At 46.9% G+C, this 17,377-nt stretch overlaps 1 protein-coding gene across 1 annotated transcript in view; it reads left to right on the plus strand.

The window, feature by feature from the left end:
- Window positions 1–17,377, plus strand: part of NEK5 (NIMA related kinase 5) — a 416,861-nt gene that overhangs the window by 113,781 nt on the left and 285,703 nt on the right. The window contains exon 7 of the mRNA XM_086935035.1: window positions 6,762–6,848. Within this exon, the coding sequence (XP_086791161.1) occupies window positions 6,762–6,848 (87 nt within the window). The remainder of the gene's footprint in view (window positions 1–6,761; window positions 6,849–17,377) is intronic.

Raw genomic sequence — 17,377 nt, forward strand, 5'->3', positions numbered from 1 at the left:
TAGATACAGGCATCTAAAGTCTAATATTTCCAATGCTTCAGAAGTGTCTAAGAGAGCATCAACAAGAGCTCTCAGGTCTGGCTAGGGTATTAAACATGAGTAATGATTGCCTAATCCACGCTGCCACGAAAGAGGAACACACCACTCAGCTTACAGTCCCTCTTAGCAGAATCAATACTGCGGGTTGATGCTCAATAAACAGAACTGTGAGTTCCTTAAACAAGACATCAAGTTTTTGGGATACAGATTTAGAGCAGAAGGAGTAGCCCCTGTCCCAATAAAATTTGAAATCATCAAGGGAGGCACGAAGAGCTCAGTATTTAAGGAGGTCCTACACCCATGCTCTTCCTAGGAACCTATTTGCTAAATACTTTAGAGAGAGTAGTGCCTCGTCAGTGGAGAAGTCCACAGAAAGGTGGAATTACAAAGGCAACAATCTTGATCTCAAGGGATCCGAGCTTTCAGATCTTAATGCCCTCACATACCTGGTAGGGTGTCATGTTTCATCATAGGGCGCTCCTCGTCAAGCCGGCGCTGCAATGCCTGGCAGTCATGGGGGCTCTTTATTTGAGATCTTCTGATCCGTAAATGACGTTGGATGAGTGCATGAGAGGGAATTGTGTGGAAGATAGGGTGGGGTAAGGGTGTGTATAAAATAGACTAAGGTAACCAAAGAAATGTTTTATAGGGAGAAGGTACCTTGACTAACTAAAAACAGAGATGCTATCCTTCAGTAGCAAAAATAATAATAATAATAATAATAATAATATAGGGATTTATAAAGCGCCTGGTGACGCCATCTCAGCGTGTCCCCGCCTAATGTACCTTGATAGCTACAAATTACAGTGATAAGGTGAGGTTGACATGTTTCATGCCTATGTTGCCAGGAGGGTCAGTTGACATTTCATCAGGACCAAAACAGAAACATCCTACCCTATGTTAAACAGTGGAACCCCATCTAAGTAATGGGTGGCCACTTATAAAGTTCAATACTGCACCTGGATTGATGCAGGGATCAGATTCCACCCGAAGGTGTACAAGGATCTAGGCATCTACAGGTAGACGGAGGATGGTAGTTCCAGGGATAATGCCCGTGCTCACCACCTGTCCCGTAGCTACGCTGGGACCCTCTGCCTTACCTAAGGGGCAATTCCTTGAACACCTTTGAGTGGAATCTGCTCCCTGCATCAATCCAGGTGCAGTATTGTACTTTGTAAGTGGCCACCCTTTACCTAGATGGGGTTGCACTGTTTAACATAGGGTAGGATTTATCTGTTTTGGTCCTGATGAAATGCCAACTGACCTTCCTGACAACATAGGCATGAAACATTTCGACCCCACCTTGTCACTGTAATTTGCAGCTATCAAGGTACATTGCTACTGAAGGATAGCATCTCTGTTTTTACTTAGTCAAGGTACCTTCACCCTAAAATTCAATTTTTTGTTACCTTAGTCTATTTTATACACACCCTTATCACCACACTATCCTCTGCACGATTCCTTCTCATGCAGTCATCCAACGGTATTTACGGATCAGAAGATCTCCGATAAAGAGCCCCCAGGCCCGTCAGGCATTGCGGCGCAGGCTGGACGAGGTGCCCTATGATGAAGCATGACACCCTACCAGGTATGTGAGGGCATTAAGATCTGACCGTTCTGATCCTTTGAGATCCAGGTGGTTTGCTTTGTGATTCCACCTATCCTTGGACTTCTCCACTGATGAGGAACTACTCACCCTAAAGTGTTTACCAATAAAAGTCAAAGACATCAAGACGGCAGCTCTAAAGAAGAGTGTTCCTGAAGTTCAAAGTTTTTTCAACATGGTGGCGTAATGTGGCAAATTTATCCTGAATTTGACAACTCTAATCAAATCCCTGCTTGAGCTCTTTAGAGTAGACACACCATGCATTTGGGCTACTGCAACTCAAAAAGACGAATGCCTGAACCTGGTGAAGCAAGCAGTTGGATGTGACTGGTGGAAGTCTTTGATGGCCACATTACTGTACAGGACTGCTGAAGGACAGGTGTGGCTACATATGTACGCATGAACTGTCGGCAACAGATGATGGGCTTCTACTGTTAGGAAAGGGACTGGTTATACCTAGGGACTCAATGTCCCACATCCTTGGTTCAGCATACCATGCACCCCAAGGAATTGTAAAAGCAAACATTTGAATTTGACAAAACCATTGGTTTCCCGACATTAAAGCCCAAGTCGAATGAACTGCATCCACCTGCAGACCCTGCCAAATTACTGCATCCGCAGAGCCCTGATCATACCAGAAGCAGCCTCAGGTGCTTCGTGGATAAGACTGATTTTGAAGTCAACCCTGGATAGGACTGATTTTGAAGTCTACCCTACGCCAAGCACCTGTTAGTGGTAGTGGATGATTACAGCAAGTACCCTGAGGCCGAATGTGTCCAGTTCACTGCAGGAGAAGTGATTCCAAAGACAGAAAAAAACATGATGACTCATGGGCTCCCACAGGGGTTTAGGACAGACAGTAGGTCTTCTTTTTCAATGTCATGACATCACTCAGTACAATAGATCTCTGAGAATGAAACACTGCAAAATAACCCCTCAATGGCCTCAAGCCAGTTTTGAGATTGGGTATTTCATGTACTCAATAAAGTGATGAGAATAGCTGAGTTGGAGTATGATAATCTGAGAGAATATTGCAACTTTACACACTCACATAGTTCCATGGTTATGGTTACATTTAGTTGTTACCCAGCAGACACCTCTCCATGCATGAAGCAAACTGCGTTTAATAAAACCAGCACCCTTAAACCATCTTGCCCTTCAATCAGTTCCCCATACCATTTATTCATTCCACTGGAGGACATCCAGGTAAAACCATGATGTTCCTATTTGGCTGATAGGGGTTCAGGTTTTTGCCTTTTAATCTTGCCTACCTCATGGCTTGCAGGCTTTTCTTAATATTTCTTAAATATTTGCTGTTTTACCCCAAATGCATGTGGTCATAATTTTATCAGGACCCCCGGGTATAGGCGGCTTATACTTTTCGCTGTCACCATAGGGATCACAACTCGCCCCTTGGTAATACATGAGGTTTCTCAGCAAAATCGAGTCGATTACAGGCCACAACACCGTCACTGCGCATGCGCGCGGTGGCAGACACTGGATCTAGATTTCGCGCATGCGCGAAGCGACTCAGTGCTGCCACTAACCGAAAGAGCATGGGCGCATGCGCAACACTGCTCCTCCGCACATGCGCATTCACACGGGAACACCCTTCCCGGTGCACGCAAATGCGGATAGCAAACCAGGGGACCGGACCAAGTATGGGCTTTTTCCGTTTTCCATTAGGGGCTAATTGAGGTCTTTTGAGACTATTTAAACTCGCTCCCTAGTTCACCACCTCACTCGTCGGAGCCGCGTGGAGGGGGAACAAGCCAGACAGCCCTGTGCAGAACCGTGAGTGTGTATGGATGTATGAACAAACCTGAAGGTGTGTGATCTATTTTTACCGAGGTATTACTACCTTTTGATCCATTCCCTTAAATACCTCACAGGTTGCCATATCGGGTAGAACGGACCACGCCCCAACACGCTGTGGCTCATGAGGCCATTGGACCTCTATTAATAAGTAAGCTACGCATTTGGGTCACAAACCATACCCTCTAAGACCTATCTGATATTTTGAATGTGTGTGTGTGTCTCAATCTATATGTAGTTCGTTTTTTTCTTTTTAGGGTTCCTGGACCTTCACTTTTGTTCCTTGTTACCCTTCTGTGTATTTACACAGTAGTAACATAAAAATATGTATTATCTTGCTTAGTAGTAAAAATTTTTTTAGGGTTCCTGGACCTTCACTTTTGTTCCTTATGACCCTTCTGTGTTTTTTAGCACAGTATGGACACAACAATATGTGCCATCTTGTTTTACATAACCTTTCTGTTTACAGGTATCCTGAACCGCCAACTGGGCGCAACGGACCGTACATCCAACATAGATAGGTACATTATTCACCATATCTATTTTTGTAGAGCACAATTTTTAATATCTACACACATGTGAGTAAGGTGGGGATAAGTAGTGCATATTCCCGTCCTGAAGAAGGAGTTCCAGTACTCCGAAACATGTCGACGCACTAATTTGGTTGGGTTACCCTAATTAGTAAACCACAACCACTCTAGCACTTTTTTTAATAATACCAGCCGGAGACTAAATAAAAATTTTTTTCAGCACTCACGTGCCAGGTATTTTTTAATTCCTCACTTTTCACCTCACCACTCACATTATTGGTACCTTCACACACCAAACACATAGTTCACTCATAAAGTGCTCCTGCGTAGTCGTGAAGTCGTAGCACGCCGCATTCCGTAGAGGTTTGCGAAGACCCCGATGATGAAGCATGACACCAAGGGGCCTGTTGGTGTGTGAGGGGTATTTTAACAACACTGGTTGCTCCCCACCATTGTGGTAACAACCGCCGTCCACCTAGTGGATTCCTTTTGTTTATGATAGTTGCCAGGGGAGACAGAATCCACTTTTCCCTCTCCATCCCTCCTTTGTTAAAAATTACCTCTCCATGTCACCCATCATGGGTTCCCGCAGTCCTGGTAGTGACGTCATCTAAGAGAAACTACAGGCTAAAGCCCAAGTTAGCAAACAGATGAGAAGAAAATAGCTGGAGGTAGAAGGCGTCTGTGTCCTGCTTCGTGGCAGTATGCCAGGGAGCAAGTCTATACCGCCATTTGCACCCAGGCCATGTGCTGTGAATCGACTGCCAGGCAGAATGGCACCTGCTCGGAGAAACCGTTTAGCTGTAAAACTAAATGTATCCTGATTCAAGATGTTTAGAGGCGTTTACAATGAGTTGATAGAGGAGCAGATGAGCACAATCTATCACAGTGGTATCAAAACAAACCCAGTGGTAGTGGTGAGACTGTGTCGAATGCACCGCGCTGCCCTCTGACTCAGACACCGTACCACCAACTGCCAGTGAGATCTGAAGCTGATGGGGGCACTGATATCTGTTAAAACACAATCCCACTCCATGCTAAAAGTACAGAAAATGTTGACCTAACCCTCGCCAAGTAGACGTTCCCAAGAGACTGTTACTTGTGTAATGTTTCTACCCATGTTTTGGAAGGAATGTTATGTTAAGTGAGCCCATGTATCCGTACCATCAGGGAGGGGGGAGTGCTGATGTCACCCATGGATTTTTCCATGCTAGTAAGCTCTTTTTGGTTGGGGGCGAAGGACGAGTATAAATACATGGAATCGAAGAACTCAACACCCGCTAGACACATTATCACCTGTCAATGCATTGTTTTTCATTCATGATGATTTGCAAATCTACACTGATATCCTCTCCTGCATAAACACCTCCGTAGAATGCTTGCAAAATTACTTTAGATCTACTGCAATTTTGTGTTACCTCAACACTTTTCCATGGGGCCATTAAGTATCACACACATGTTGTTGCATATTTTAACTTTTGCAAATTGAGCGAAAAATTGAAACAAATTCTAAATTTAAGTTAATTTCTTTATTGGAAATTAACAGAATTCCTGAAGCTTATATCATTCTTAGATTTTTGGAATGTGTTTAATGTGCATTTTTCTCTAAAACCCCTACTTTCCTTTGTGGGCAAACAACAATTAATCACGGAGGGATCTCGTCCCATTTCCACCCTAGAAACACTATTCCTTCTTATTTTCACAAGTGCTCGAGAATGGAAAATGCTATAATAAATTGTGAAGATCCCACAACATTTTGCATGTTTTCACATGATTTTGAAAGGCTACTCCCGCCCTCTCTCAAAAGCCATTTTCTGAGAAAATCTCCAAGTACGGTATTTTTTCTGCATGTCTAAGTGAAACCTCAATTTAAAAAGTCCAGAAATCCTTACTCTGTAAATCATGATTTGGAATTCACAAACGTAAATTAAATTGTTTTGCTACTGCGGCCCAATTTTCATATTTTCTTAGACCACAATTACGTTGATTTGCTGAAGGGGAAACTCCAGGTTTATTATCATTGTTTTTTTATCAGTACCCCTTATCATGAATCCAATTTATATTGGTTATGTAGCTTGATAAGCAATTCTGAAACTGAATTATAGAAAGCTTTTCACCCACTATTCAGGCTCTCTGCAAATGATCCTTTGGGAAGGTAGTTCCAGTTTTGAACTCTCCTCCTTTGTCGTCCAAAGCTGAAGTTAATTGTTCTCAAGAACCAGACGCCATTAGTCAGGCAGGGCAAAGTGGGGCGCGCCAGAGTGGTTTGAAAATTTCGATTGAGTCCACCCAGAAGTTTCCCACAACTGTGTTGTTAATGCTGATCGAAAAGGGTATTGTTTGCTCTGTAAAGGTATGATACAAAGTTCATTTTCAATTGTTTTCAATTAACCCTCCTCCACAGTGTTCTCTTTCTGTTCTCAGTGAATTATCTATTAATATTCTCGTTGAAAGACTTACTAGTGTCAATGAAATAAGAAGTTAGTACATGACCCTCCGATATTTGAAAATTTAAAATATTTTGGGCTGAAAAATGGACGCACAACTTATCTACCATAATGTTTTGTTAAATTGTTTTTGAGAATAGCATGGAAGGCAAAATACATATAAGGAGGTACTATTTTAAAGAGCATATTACAACTTGATTTCTACTAGCTACTTTATTTATTTAAATTTTCAGTAGCTGTGAATGTCATTTAAAGTGTTTTTTATATCTTTTGAGTATTGGTAGCTATAGATTTATGTATTTTCATTTTTACGTTTCCTTTTAGTACGATGGAGCTTGCTCGGACATGTGTAGGAACACCATACTATCTGTCTCCAGAAATATGTGAGAATCGGCCATACAACAATAAAACGTAAGTTGGTAAACCTGGGACATAACTTTACCTTATAAGAGGTTTGGCGTCTATTTTACAGAACACTGGAGTCTTGTCACCTGTAAACGAGCTAGATGTGATTATGTGGTATTCCTCAAAGATAGTCAAATAAGTTCTGGCAGATATGCAATAGATTCACAGCTTTGGAGGTTTCATCATTGACAACTACAAGTCTGTGCCACAGCAATGTGAAGGAATTACTTAGTTTACTTACCTTACATTTAAAATTGGGGAATAAGCTCATGATCTCCTGTACTGGTATGGTCATTACAATTAAAATACATTTTCTCTATGGTTTTAGTTATACATACAAAACAACCTGCCAATGGTGAATCTTAGGTAAATGATTAACGTTATTCAGAAAAAAACGATTTCAATTTACCTGGCAACAAATGGCCAACCATAGCCAAAAAGTCCTTCTAGCGACTAACATAAGAGTAAGACACTCTGTGCCAAATATTGAGAGAAATCTATTCTCAGCTCAACTAATCCCAATACTTGATTAATTCATTCAAATTCTTTATTTCGGCATAAATGCCATAAAAGAGTCACAACACAAATCATTACATTAAAATAAACATTTTGTCAAGAAATATTTAAATACATCAATAAAAATACATTTCTTAATACAATACATCGGAGCACAACCGAATCTAGGATACCAAAGATCCCCCCTGGTTACTAAGACTCATTCTAATTCTAATCTTGGGGATATGTTTCATTTATAGTTTTTGTCCCTTTTTTTTCCTTAGGAAAAAAATTGAGTGTAAGAATCGACTAACACTAGATATTATTGTTTGGGTTGTATTTGTTTTAAGTATTCTCAGGGCCTGGTTGCATGATCTCAGGCCCAACAATAGGCATAGTGGTTTGATCCATCTTCTTCTGGCCACTACATAGGCGGGGCAGAAAAAGAAGATATGAAGCTCATTCTCAATCTGGTTACATTCACACATAGAACAAATTTCATCTACCACTGGGGATGGAACATTAGGCCTCCTTGACCAACCTGCCAAAGTTGTTTTGATCAAAAGATTCCCATATCTTAGTTTTAAAAATAGGGTTTTGGCAAGTGGGGGCTCTATCTCGTTAAGAAAGGTCTCAAACAGTGGCTCATCCTTGAAACTGAGAAAGTTAGTTACTAAAGTTCCAGCATCCGATGCATTTGTTGCCGTGTTAACCATGAAGCTCCAAAAGGCCCTTTTTACAATTAATTTTGGGTTAGACGGTAGAAGTTCTGGGTTCTCCCAAAAGTGTTTTAAACCTATTTTAGTAAGCCAGGTTTTAACATGTTTTAACCACGGGATGGTTTTTGAATTATCCAGCCCCATAATCTCTTTTAGACCATCTCTATAGTCATGCAATTCAGGCACCCCGCCACAGCCTAACCCATAACATCAGTGGACGGATTATAGTGTAATGGTCAGTTCTTTTTTTTTTTTTAAATTTGTTTTTATTGCAGAATTATAAACCATTGCATACAATAGCTTAACCAGCACACTCATGGTGTCCCCCCGCATCAATCGGAGGAGCTTAGGTCATACACAGCCATTCAGCCCGCATCCCGGAGGCCGGGCGGCACAGTGTTCCAGTTGTTAGCAAGACATCACGGTGAGCGTCCCTGAGGGACAATGGTCGAAATCTCTTTATGTATCTGCATTTTACCCCCCCCAACCCCTAACCCGTCCCCAACACCATCCATCATAGTCAAACATCCCGATTCCATGGCGATACCGCAATCCCGTCCCCCAGTCCCTGCGAGGGCCTTATCGTGTCCGTTCCATGCGCCCCTGCCCCTGCTCCGCTATCTACCCACGCTCCACAGACCCATTAGACAGTCACAGGTCCGGAATTGCCCCCGTTCCCGATCTGGATCCCGGCTCCCAACCCACCCCTCAACAGCCCTAGAACAACCCCTGATCCCTCCCCCCCAGCAACCGCTAATGGTGTGTGCCATGTTCCTGACTCTTGTATGGGTCCCGCTACAGATCCACTTATACCTCCGTACTCGTAAGCCTCGCAGTGTCCTCATGTCCTATCCATTCAGTCCTCATCGTCCACCAAGGAGTCACGCAAAGCCTGTACTTTCAATTCCGATGCACGCGCTGATTCCAGGCTCTTTTCGTTGTCAAGCTTGATAGCCTGCCTCATACGGAGCACACTCTCGCATTCAGACCACCTCAGCAAGTCATTCGTCCGCCTCCTCACAGACGGTCCCTCCCTGGACTTCCAATGCCAGGTAATCTCTCTCTGCGCCAGTATCAGCCCTAGGTCAATAAATTTACTTGTCACCTTAGTGTTTTTTGTGTGTGGGAACCAGAGCAGCAAGCACGCCGCCATATCAAACTCCACCTCCCTGTCGGTCACTGCATTGAGGAGTTCCCCCACCTCCGCCCAGTAAGCCTCTAGTTTCGGGCAGCCCCAGAACAGGTGATCCATATCCGCCTCCAACGCCAAGCACCTCGGACACCGTGCCTCCTGTACCTGGAAGTACCGTTTGATCTTCTCTGGAGTCAAGTAGGCCCTATGTAACACAAAAAAATGCACCTGCTGGAAGCGCGCATTCCTCGTGCCCTTCCACGTGCGCTTAAGGATATGGCCCCACACCGTGTCCGGAATGGGCCTGCCTATGCTCACCTCCCATTTCGCTTTCAGACCCAGGAGCGGTTCCAGCCCCTCATGCAACATCCTATTATGGAGGCAGGTCACCGCTTTAAAGGTGCCAGCGGCCATCACTACATACTGGCAAGCCATAGTCGTTTCCGGTTCGATGAGCCCCCCTCTCCAATGCTTTTGAATGGCCACCACCACGGCCGCATGCAAGAGGAAGCTCCCCTCCGGCAGCCCAAACTGTTCCTGTAGCGCCCTGAAGGGCACCAAGGTCCCATCAATATACAGGTCCCCTACCACTTGCATTCCCAGCTCCTCCTACTCTAATAATGGGGACCAGTCGCCCCCATGCGGCAGCGCCGTCAGCATGCCTATCGGTATCTCGGGGGCATACAGTCGGGTCGCCTTCGCCCTCCTCAGACTCCTCTGCCAGCATAACCTGAGCGTCCGCTCCTCCATGGTGAGGCCTCGCAACTCCAGTTTCTGCTGAATAATGATATAGGCTAGGACATGGCGTTGTATCCCCTGCTCTCGGTCACGCTCCGGCCCTCTGAACACCCTAGCCACATGCTGTGTAAGAACCTGAAGTTGCGCTGCCAAATAATACAACTCAAAGTCAGGGACGGCCATCCCCCCCCTCAAGCTTGGGGCGAAGCAACGTACTCAGTGCCACTCTACGACGGCCGTGCCCCCAAAGGAAGTCAATAATCATCGTCCGCAAGTCCCTAAAGATCCTCTGAGGAATCCAAATGGGCAGCGTTCGAAAATAGTACAAGAGCCGTGGAAGCGCCACCATCTTCAGCAGAGCAATCCTACCTAACACCGTCAGGGGGAGTGATGCCCAGAAAGACATACAACCTCTCAGCGCCCGTACGCACCGTCCAACATTGCCCTCTAATAGGTCCGTGGCCTCGTGGTAGATACGGACTCCCAGATAAGTAAAGCAAGATGGCTCCCAGACCACCCCTACATCATGGGCGGGGCAGGGCGCGTCCGCTCTAAGCGGAAAGACACAGGTCTTCGCCCAGTTAACCCTGAGGCCCGACAACCGGCCAAACTCAGACAGCATTTCCATCGCCCCTTCCAGAGCCCGTTCCGTGTCCTCCATATACAGTAGCAGATCGTCCGCATACAGTGATATGTAGTGCAGCGGCCCTCCTCTTGCAATCCCTGCATACATGTCTCCCGACCTGGCACGCACCGCCAAGGGTTTCATCGCCAGTGCGAACAGAAGAGGGGAAAGGGAGCACCCCTGTCTCGTCCCCCTACCAACTGGATAAGCCGCAGACACCAGGTTGCCCAGACGTACTCGCGCCGTTGCCGAGGAATACAGCACCTTCGTCCATCTGCGAAACCCTTCACCAATGCCGAACCTCACTAGTACTTCATCCAGATAGACCCATTCCAAACTATCAAAAGCTTTCTCAATGTCTACAGATAACACCGCCTGGGTATCGTCCGTATCCACTGCACCATCCAGTATCCCAACCAGGCGACGAATATTTAACGCCGTGCTCCTCGTGGGGATAAACCCCGCCTGGTCCCTGTGCACCAGGCCGGTCATATGTGGGGCCAATCTGGTGGCCAAGATCCAGCTTAATATCTTGTAGTCCACCGTCAGCATGGACAATGGCCTGTAAGACCTCACATCAGTCGCTTCCCTGCCGGGTTTTAGCAACGGCACTATCAGTGCTTCCCTCATTGATCAGGGCAGACCCCCCAACCTGTGAGCCTCCGTATATACCACCAGTAGTCTGGGTGCTAAACTATCAACGTACTTCTGGTAGAATTCTATCGGTAGGCCATCCACCCCGGGCATTTTATTCCTCGCCATATGCTTAATGGCCGCCCTGATCTCGGCCAGCGTGATAGGACCACCTAAGTCTTTTGCATCGTCATTATCAAGTACCGGAAGCTGCATTGACTCCAGATATGCCGCGATTTCGCACGCCTCCACTCCTAACTGACTCTCGTACAACTCCGCATAGTAGGCCCGAAAGCACTCCAGCACCGCCGTTTGGGAATATACCATCTCCCCTAGTTCATTTTTGATGCTCAAGACCGGGCAGCCTCTGAGTTCAGGATTAGCGAGCCTAGCCAGAAGCGTACCCACCTTATCCCTTTCAGCATGCGCTCTAATGGCGTATTGTCTGTAATCATAGCTCCGTAACCGTTCCGTTTCGGTGGCCACCACCTCCTTGGCCTCCAGTAACCGGGCCTGCAATTCCGGGTGGTCCGGCCTACGCCGCTCCAGATCCCTCAGTTTCTCCTCCGCACTGGCAAGCGCATTCAACACCGACAATCGAGCATTCGAAAACCTACCCAAGCATACTCCTCTCACCACCACTTTCATCGCGTCCCATTCAGTGGACCTATACGTAGCTGTACCCTCATTCTCACTAAAATACTGATCAATGCCTCGTTGGACTGCTTCACTGAACACCGAGTCCTCCAGGGTGTCGGGCCGGAGCCGCCATGTTGGAATCGCGGAACGCGCCCGCTGCCATTGGACATGCACCAGCAGAGGATTATGATCCGAGATGGTTCTGGCCAGATACTCCGTGTGGGAGACCAATGGGGCCAGGGACCCGCTGCACAGTACCGAGTCAATTCTAACATGTAGAGCGTGGAGTGCTGAGAAAAAGGAGTAGTCCCTACCATCCCTGTGTTGTTCCCGCCACACATCCAACAGCCCCCATCTTTCTTGCCAATCCTTCCTATGCATGGCTAGCTTACGTACAGGGGAATCAACGAGGGGAGGGTGAGATCTGTCTAAGGCCACATCCGTGATCGAATTGAAGTCCCCACCCAGTATCACAGGACCCGCTAGGAAAGAAGCCAAGGATCCGGATAAACCATCGAAGAAGCGGGCCTGATCAACATTCGGAGCATATACACAGCTGAGAACCACATCCCGACCATACAACCTCCCCTCTACCGCCACATATCTGCCCTCAGGATCCACCAATTGATTCAGCATCTGAAATGGTATCCCTGCTCTCACCCATATCAGTACCCCTCTAGCAAACGCTGAGTAAGTGGTGCCAAAGACCTGACCCCGCCATCTCTTCTGTGGTGCGGTGCATTCCTGTTCCGTTAAATGAGTCTCCTGCAACATGGCAACCTGAACCACCCGCCTCACCAAATAAGCATGCACTTTGTGGCGTTTGACCATAGTTCGCAGTCCTCGGAAATTCCACGTTAGGCATTTCAAGTTAGGTAACGTCCCCATACCAGCATAGAGCGATCCAGTTCAAGTGCAGCCAGTTAATACCCACACCATAGCAGTTGCCCCCCCCGAAACAAACTATAGAAAAAGAAACTCCCCAAACCCCACTCCCCAGGACGGAGCCCACAAACCCGGTGTCAGCCCCGATCCAAACCTTTAACCAAACACACATCCGACTAACCTGTGGTCGCCACCACAGAAGGCCTTAAGGGCCCTGGGGGGGTGAGTTATCGCCGACCCCGGCAAGCGGAGCCCGCGCCCCGCGCCTTCCATCCCGCAATGCCGGTGCGGCACCCTACCTGGCGACCCATCTAGTGCCAATAGGATACCACCCTACCAAAAACAGTGTCCAAGTCCCATTGAAGAATCAGCCATGAAAAATCTCATCAGACGTCTGGGGGGTGACCACCGGCCCCTTCAAGCTCTCCGCTTCCGAAAGTTCCTCTCTAGTCCTGTCACCGTCTTCGCCAGAGTCTGTCGCCGCCAGTTCACTCTCCGGCTGCGATCTCGTGATGGCCGCCGTCGCTGCTAGCGCCTCTCTTTTGTCTGCAGCCATTTGGGCCTCCCGTTTCTCTCGCTGAAGCCTAGTGCGGGAGCGTATCCTTTGAGACTTCCGGACCTGAGGCGGTTTAGGCTTCTCTCGCCGACTTTTGCTATTCCTGTCCGTGCCAGCTCGATATGATTCCAACCACATCCATGCTTCATCCGGAGTTTGAAAAAAGTGCGTGGTCCCATCCAGGATTATCCGCAGCTTGGCTGGGAAGAGCAAGGAGTACTGGATGCCCTCCTCCCTCAGCTCCTTTTTCACCGCCAGAAAGGATGCCCTATTCTTCTGGACCGCCTGAGTGTAGTCCGGGAAGATCGTGACTCTGCTGTTTTCCACCTCATATGGGCCCGAGGCCCGAGCTTTCTGGATTAGGAGGTCCCGGTCCTTATAATGAAGGAGCTTCACCACCATCGGTCTGGGGGGGCGGCCAAGCGCTGGTGGGCGAGCCGGCACCCTGTGTGCTCGCTCCAATGTAAAGAAGGAAGTGAGTCCCTCCGGTGCCACCACAGTCCGGAACCATTCCTCCATGTAGGCCACCGCATCCTCCCCTTCAATTCGTTCCGGCAGGCCTACGACCCGCACGTTGTTCCGTCTGTTGCGGCTTTCGGCATCCTCCGCTCGTCGCTCCAGCATGTCCAGCCGGGTCAGGATGTCCGTTATCTTATGTTCCGCGGTCACCACCGCCGGTTTCAGGTCCAATAAGAGCTGCTCATGGTCCTTTACCTTATCCGCCAACTTGGCATGGTCCGCTCTCAGGATCCCCAGCCCCGTAGCGACCTGCGGAATGTCCTGCTGCAATGCCTCCTTGGTCGAGGTGATGGCATCCAGAATAGCATCCAGGCGCCGATGCAGTCTCTGCTCTTGGTCCATCATCGGCGGGGAGGCCTCGCCAACCTGGGATAGTGCGGCCGGGTCCTCCCGGCCCTGCTCCGTGATGGTCGCTCCACCCGCAGCCGCCATCTTAGGTGTCTCCGTCGCCTCTACACGGGCATACCCGGACCTCACCAAGTCCCGATAACCTCCGCCCAGGGGGACGTGCGCATCAGCAATGATCGCGACAGAGTGCCTCCGCAATGTCCGCAACTCTAAGGATCAGAAGGTCCAGCGCCGTCCACCCCACTGTCGCCAGATCCGGGGGGAGGGGGGAGAAGAAGTAGAGACGAGTGCTCACCCCCAGTATCTCGATCCAACGTTGGTCACCAAACTCCCCGCTCCTCAGGTCCGCACCTACAGTTCCTACTACTCCGATCTCGCATAGGCGGGCCACCCCGCTAGCCGATGCCAATTCCACTCAGTTTCGGTTTCAGAGGCCATCGACCCGTGCCGTCGCCATTTTCTTCACACTCTGGGCAACACCTCGGCCGTCGTCTTACTAGGTCTCCGCGGGGCCAGCAAACCCCAAAGTGCTCTCCGCCGCTCTCCAGTGGTTCCCCAACTCTTCGTAGGCCAGTTGCGCCGACCAGGGGTCGCCCCAGGTGCGGTTTTCAGGAGAAATAGCGGGACCCTGCGCGGAGCTGCAAGCTCACGCCGCCACCCCGATCGGCGTCCAAGCCACGCCCCCCTAATGGTCAGTTCTTTTGACATTTAAATCCAGTTGAAGGGGCACTAGAGGAGTGCCTCTTGGGGCCCTTACCAGACTTCTCATAAAGTTGTTATCCAAGATGCAGAAGGTATCCTTTGACCCAGGACCCCAAATTTCTGCACCATATAACGCTGCTGGTTGGACCTTGAATTTAAAAAGCTCTATTAACGGAGACACGGCTTTACTAGTACTCAAACTTTGTTTCCTAAGAATTGGCTTGGCATTCTGAATGAATGCCAGCTTGCTTTTTTCCATTTGGGCTCTCCAGGAAAAATTAGCGTCTAAAGTAACCCCTAGGTATGAGAAATGTGGGACCGATTCTAGTTTATCACCATTCAGTGTTAAACAGCCTTTATTAATTTTTGGTGGATTGGGCCATACATTTTGTCTTTTTCCCGTTTATTTCCAGTCCTTTCTTACTGCAGTATTCGCTAAAATAATTAAGTAATGCCTGGAGACCTTTCTTAGTTTGGGAAATCAAAATAGTGTCATCTGCAAATAATAATGATGTTACCCTTTCTCCATTGAGTTTAGGTGAATCATTTATACATCCCTCTAGATGTGTAGGGATGTCATTCTCAAACAGGGAAAAAAGTGTGGGGGCCAGTACACAGCCTTGGCGAACGCCACGCTCAATGGGAATTTTTTCGGTCAGTTCCCCACTTGAACCCCATCGAATTTTCGCAAAGTTCCCTTCGTGCAGCTCTTTTATCTGAACCAATAGGCTATTTGGCAGCCCTACTACACTCAATGTTTTCCATAAAAGGTTGCGTGACACTAAATCAAACGCTGCTCTCAGGTCGACGAAAGCAACGTATAAATGCCCCTTTTTGATACGTACATATTTCCAGTAAAGGCAACAAAATCTGACTATCTGATCTATTGTGCTTACTTTACATCGGAAACCAGCTTGGAATTTAGTTAAAATTGCATTCTCCTCCATCCAGTCACTGACACGAATTAGGATATGTCGAGAGTAGATTTTCTGGAGAATGTCCATCAGGCTGATTGGCCGGTAATTAGAAGGGTCCATCCGATCCCCTTTTTTAAAAATTAAAACAATTTCTGCTCCCCTCCAGCTTTCAGGGAAATCTAAGCTAAGGGATAACTTATTGCACAGGTAATTTATATATGGTGCCCGTACTTTTAAGTCGTGTTTATATAAGTCCCCAGGGATCTTATCTAAGCCTGGAGCTTTACCAGTCTTTACTAGGTTAATTGCCAGCTTGGTTTCGCCTAGTGTAAAGTCGAGGCAGTCAGTGGGGTGTTCAAAGCATGGGGCATCCTCATCAAATTGGGCATCGTCATACTTTTTGTAGAGGTTAGTGAAATGGTTGACCCATGTTAGCTCGTCCAAATAGACGTCCTTGACTACTCTCCCTACATGATTCCCATTAGCTACTAACCTCCAAAAACCTACGCTATCATTTGATTTAACAGCTAACAGCATGTCTGCCCATTTTTCTTCTTCCCAGGCTTTTTTTGAGGCCTTTTGTACTGTCTTATAATTATTACTTGCTATTTTTATATCAAGTAATGACTTAGATTTCATAGCTAATATGAGCGCCCCTTTAGATTCCCTGCAGATTCTGTCATACCATGGTTTACTATGCGACAGGCTCTGTGTCTTTTGTTGGTTTTTCTTGGGCATTTTAGTAACTAGCATTTTTAGATCCATAAATTTTTTTTGGTGAAGTGACATAAAATGAATAGGATTTTCCTCATCTACCATGGAGCCTATGTATGAACCAAAAGTCCCTGCAAAAAGTGCATATATGTCAGCGAGAATCTCGCAGTGGTCCAGTATAAAAGGCCATTTGAGTACTCGTCTGTTATTACTAATGTGTATCTCAACGTTTTCTCCATTGTTTACATCTGCTGATAACGGAAGCACTACTCCCTGGAACAAAGAAGCTTCTATTGAAAGGCTCAGGGGAAAGTGGTCACTTTCTAGCCTGTCCTTTACCTCAAAATCTAGGATGTTCGACCAAATAGGAGTAGAAATAATCACGAAATCTAAATTGCTTTTGTAGCTATTTCTACTGAAGGTTGGTCTTTTCAAACAATCTGACGGAAACCGTCCATTACTGGCCCTGAGACAGTGCTCTGCACATAATTTCGTTATTTGGACTGCCAAAACCGAGCATTTAACCGGTTTGACATTCTCCAGTGCTGGAATATTGTTAGCTTGGTCCTCATCTTCGAAAATGTCACTGAGCCCCAGGACTGGTTCATAGTTGCAGTTTAGATCACCAGCCAGAATCACTTATTCCTCTTTACCGTCTAATCTACTTAAAAAAAAGTCTAGTTTGGCTAGGGTGGATGATTCCTTGGATAAAGTTGCTGGCCTATTATAGACATTTATTAGAAGGAATTTTTTCCCTTCACATGTGGTAATTTTTAACGCTAATATGTCAGAAGAGTTTGCGACTACCACCTCAATCTGAATCCTCAAGTTTACTTTCACCCAGATTATTAGGCCACCCGAGGGCCTTCCACTTTTAGATGGGATAGCACCTATTCCAAAAGACTTAAACCCT

The sequence above is a fragment of the Lissotriton vulgaris genome, chromosome 8 (genome assembly GCF_964263255.1).
Source record: "Lissotriton vulgaris chromosome 8, aLisVul1.2, whole genome shotgun sequence".
Classification (NCBI taxonomy): domain Eukaryota; kingdom Metazoa; phylum Chordata; class Amphibia; order Caudata; family Salamandridae; genus Lissotriton; species Lissotriton vulgaris.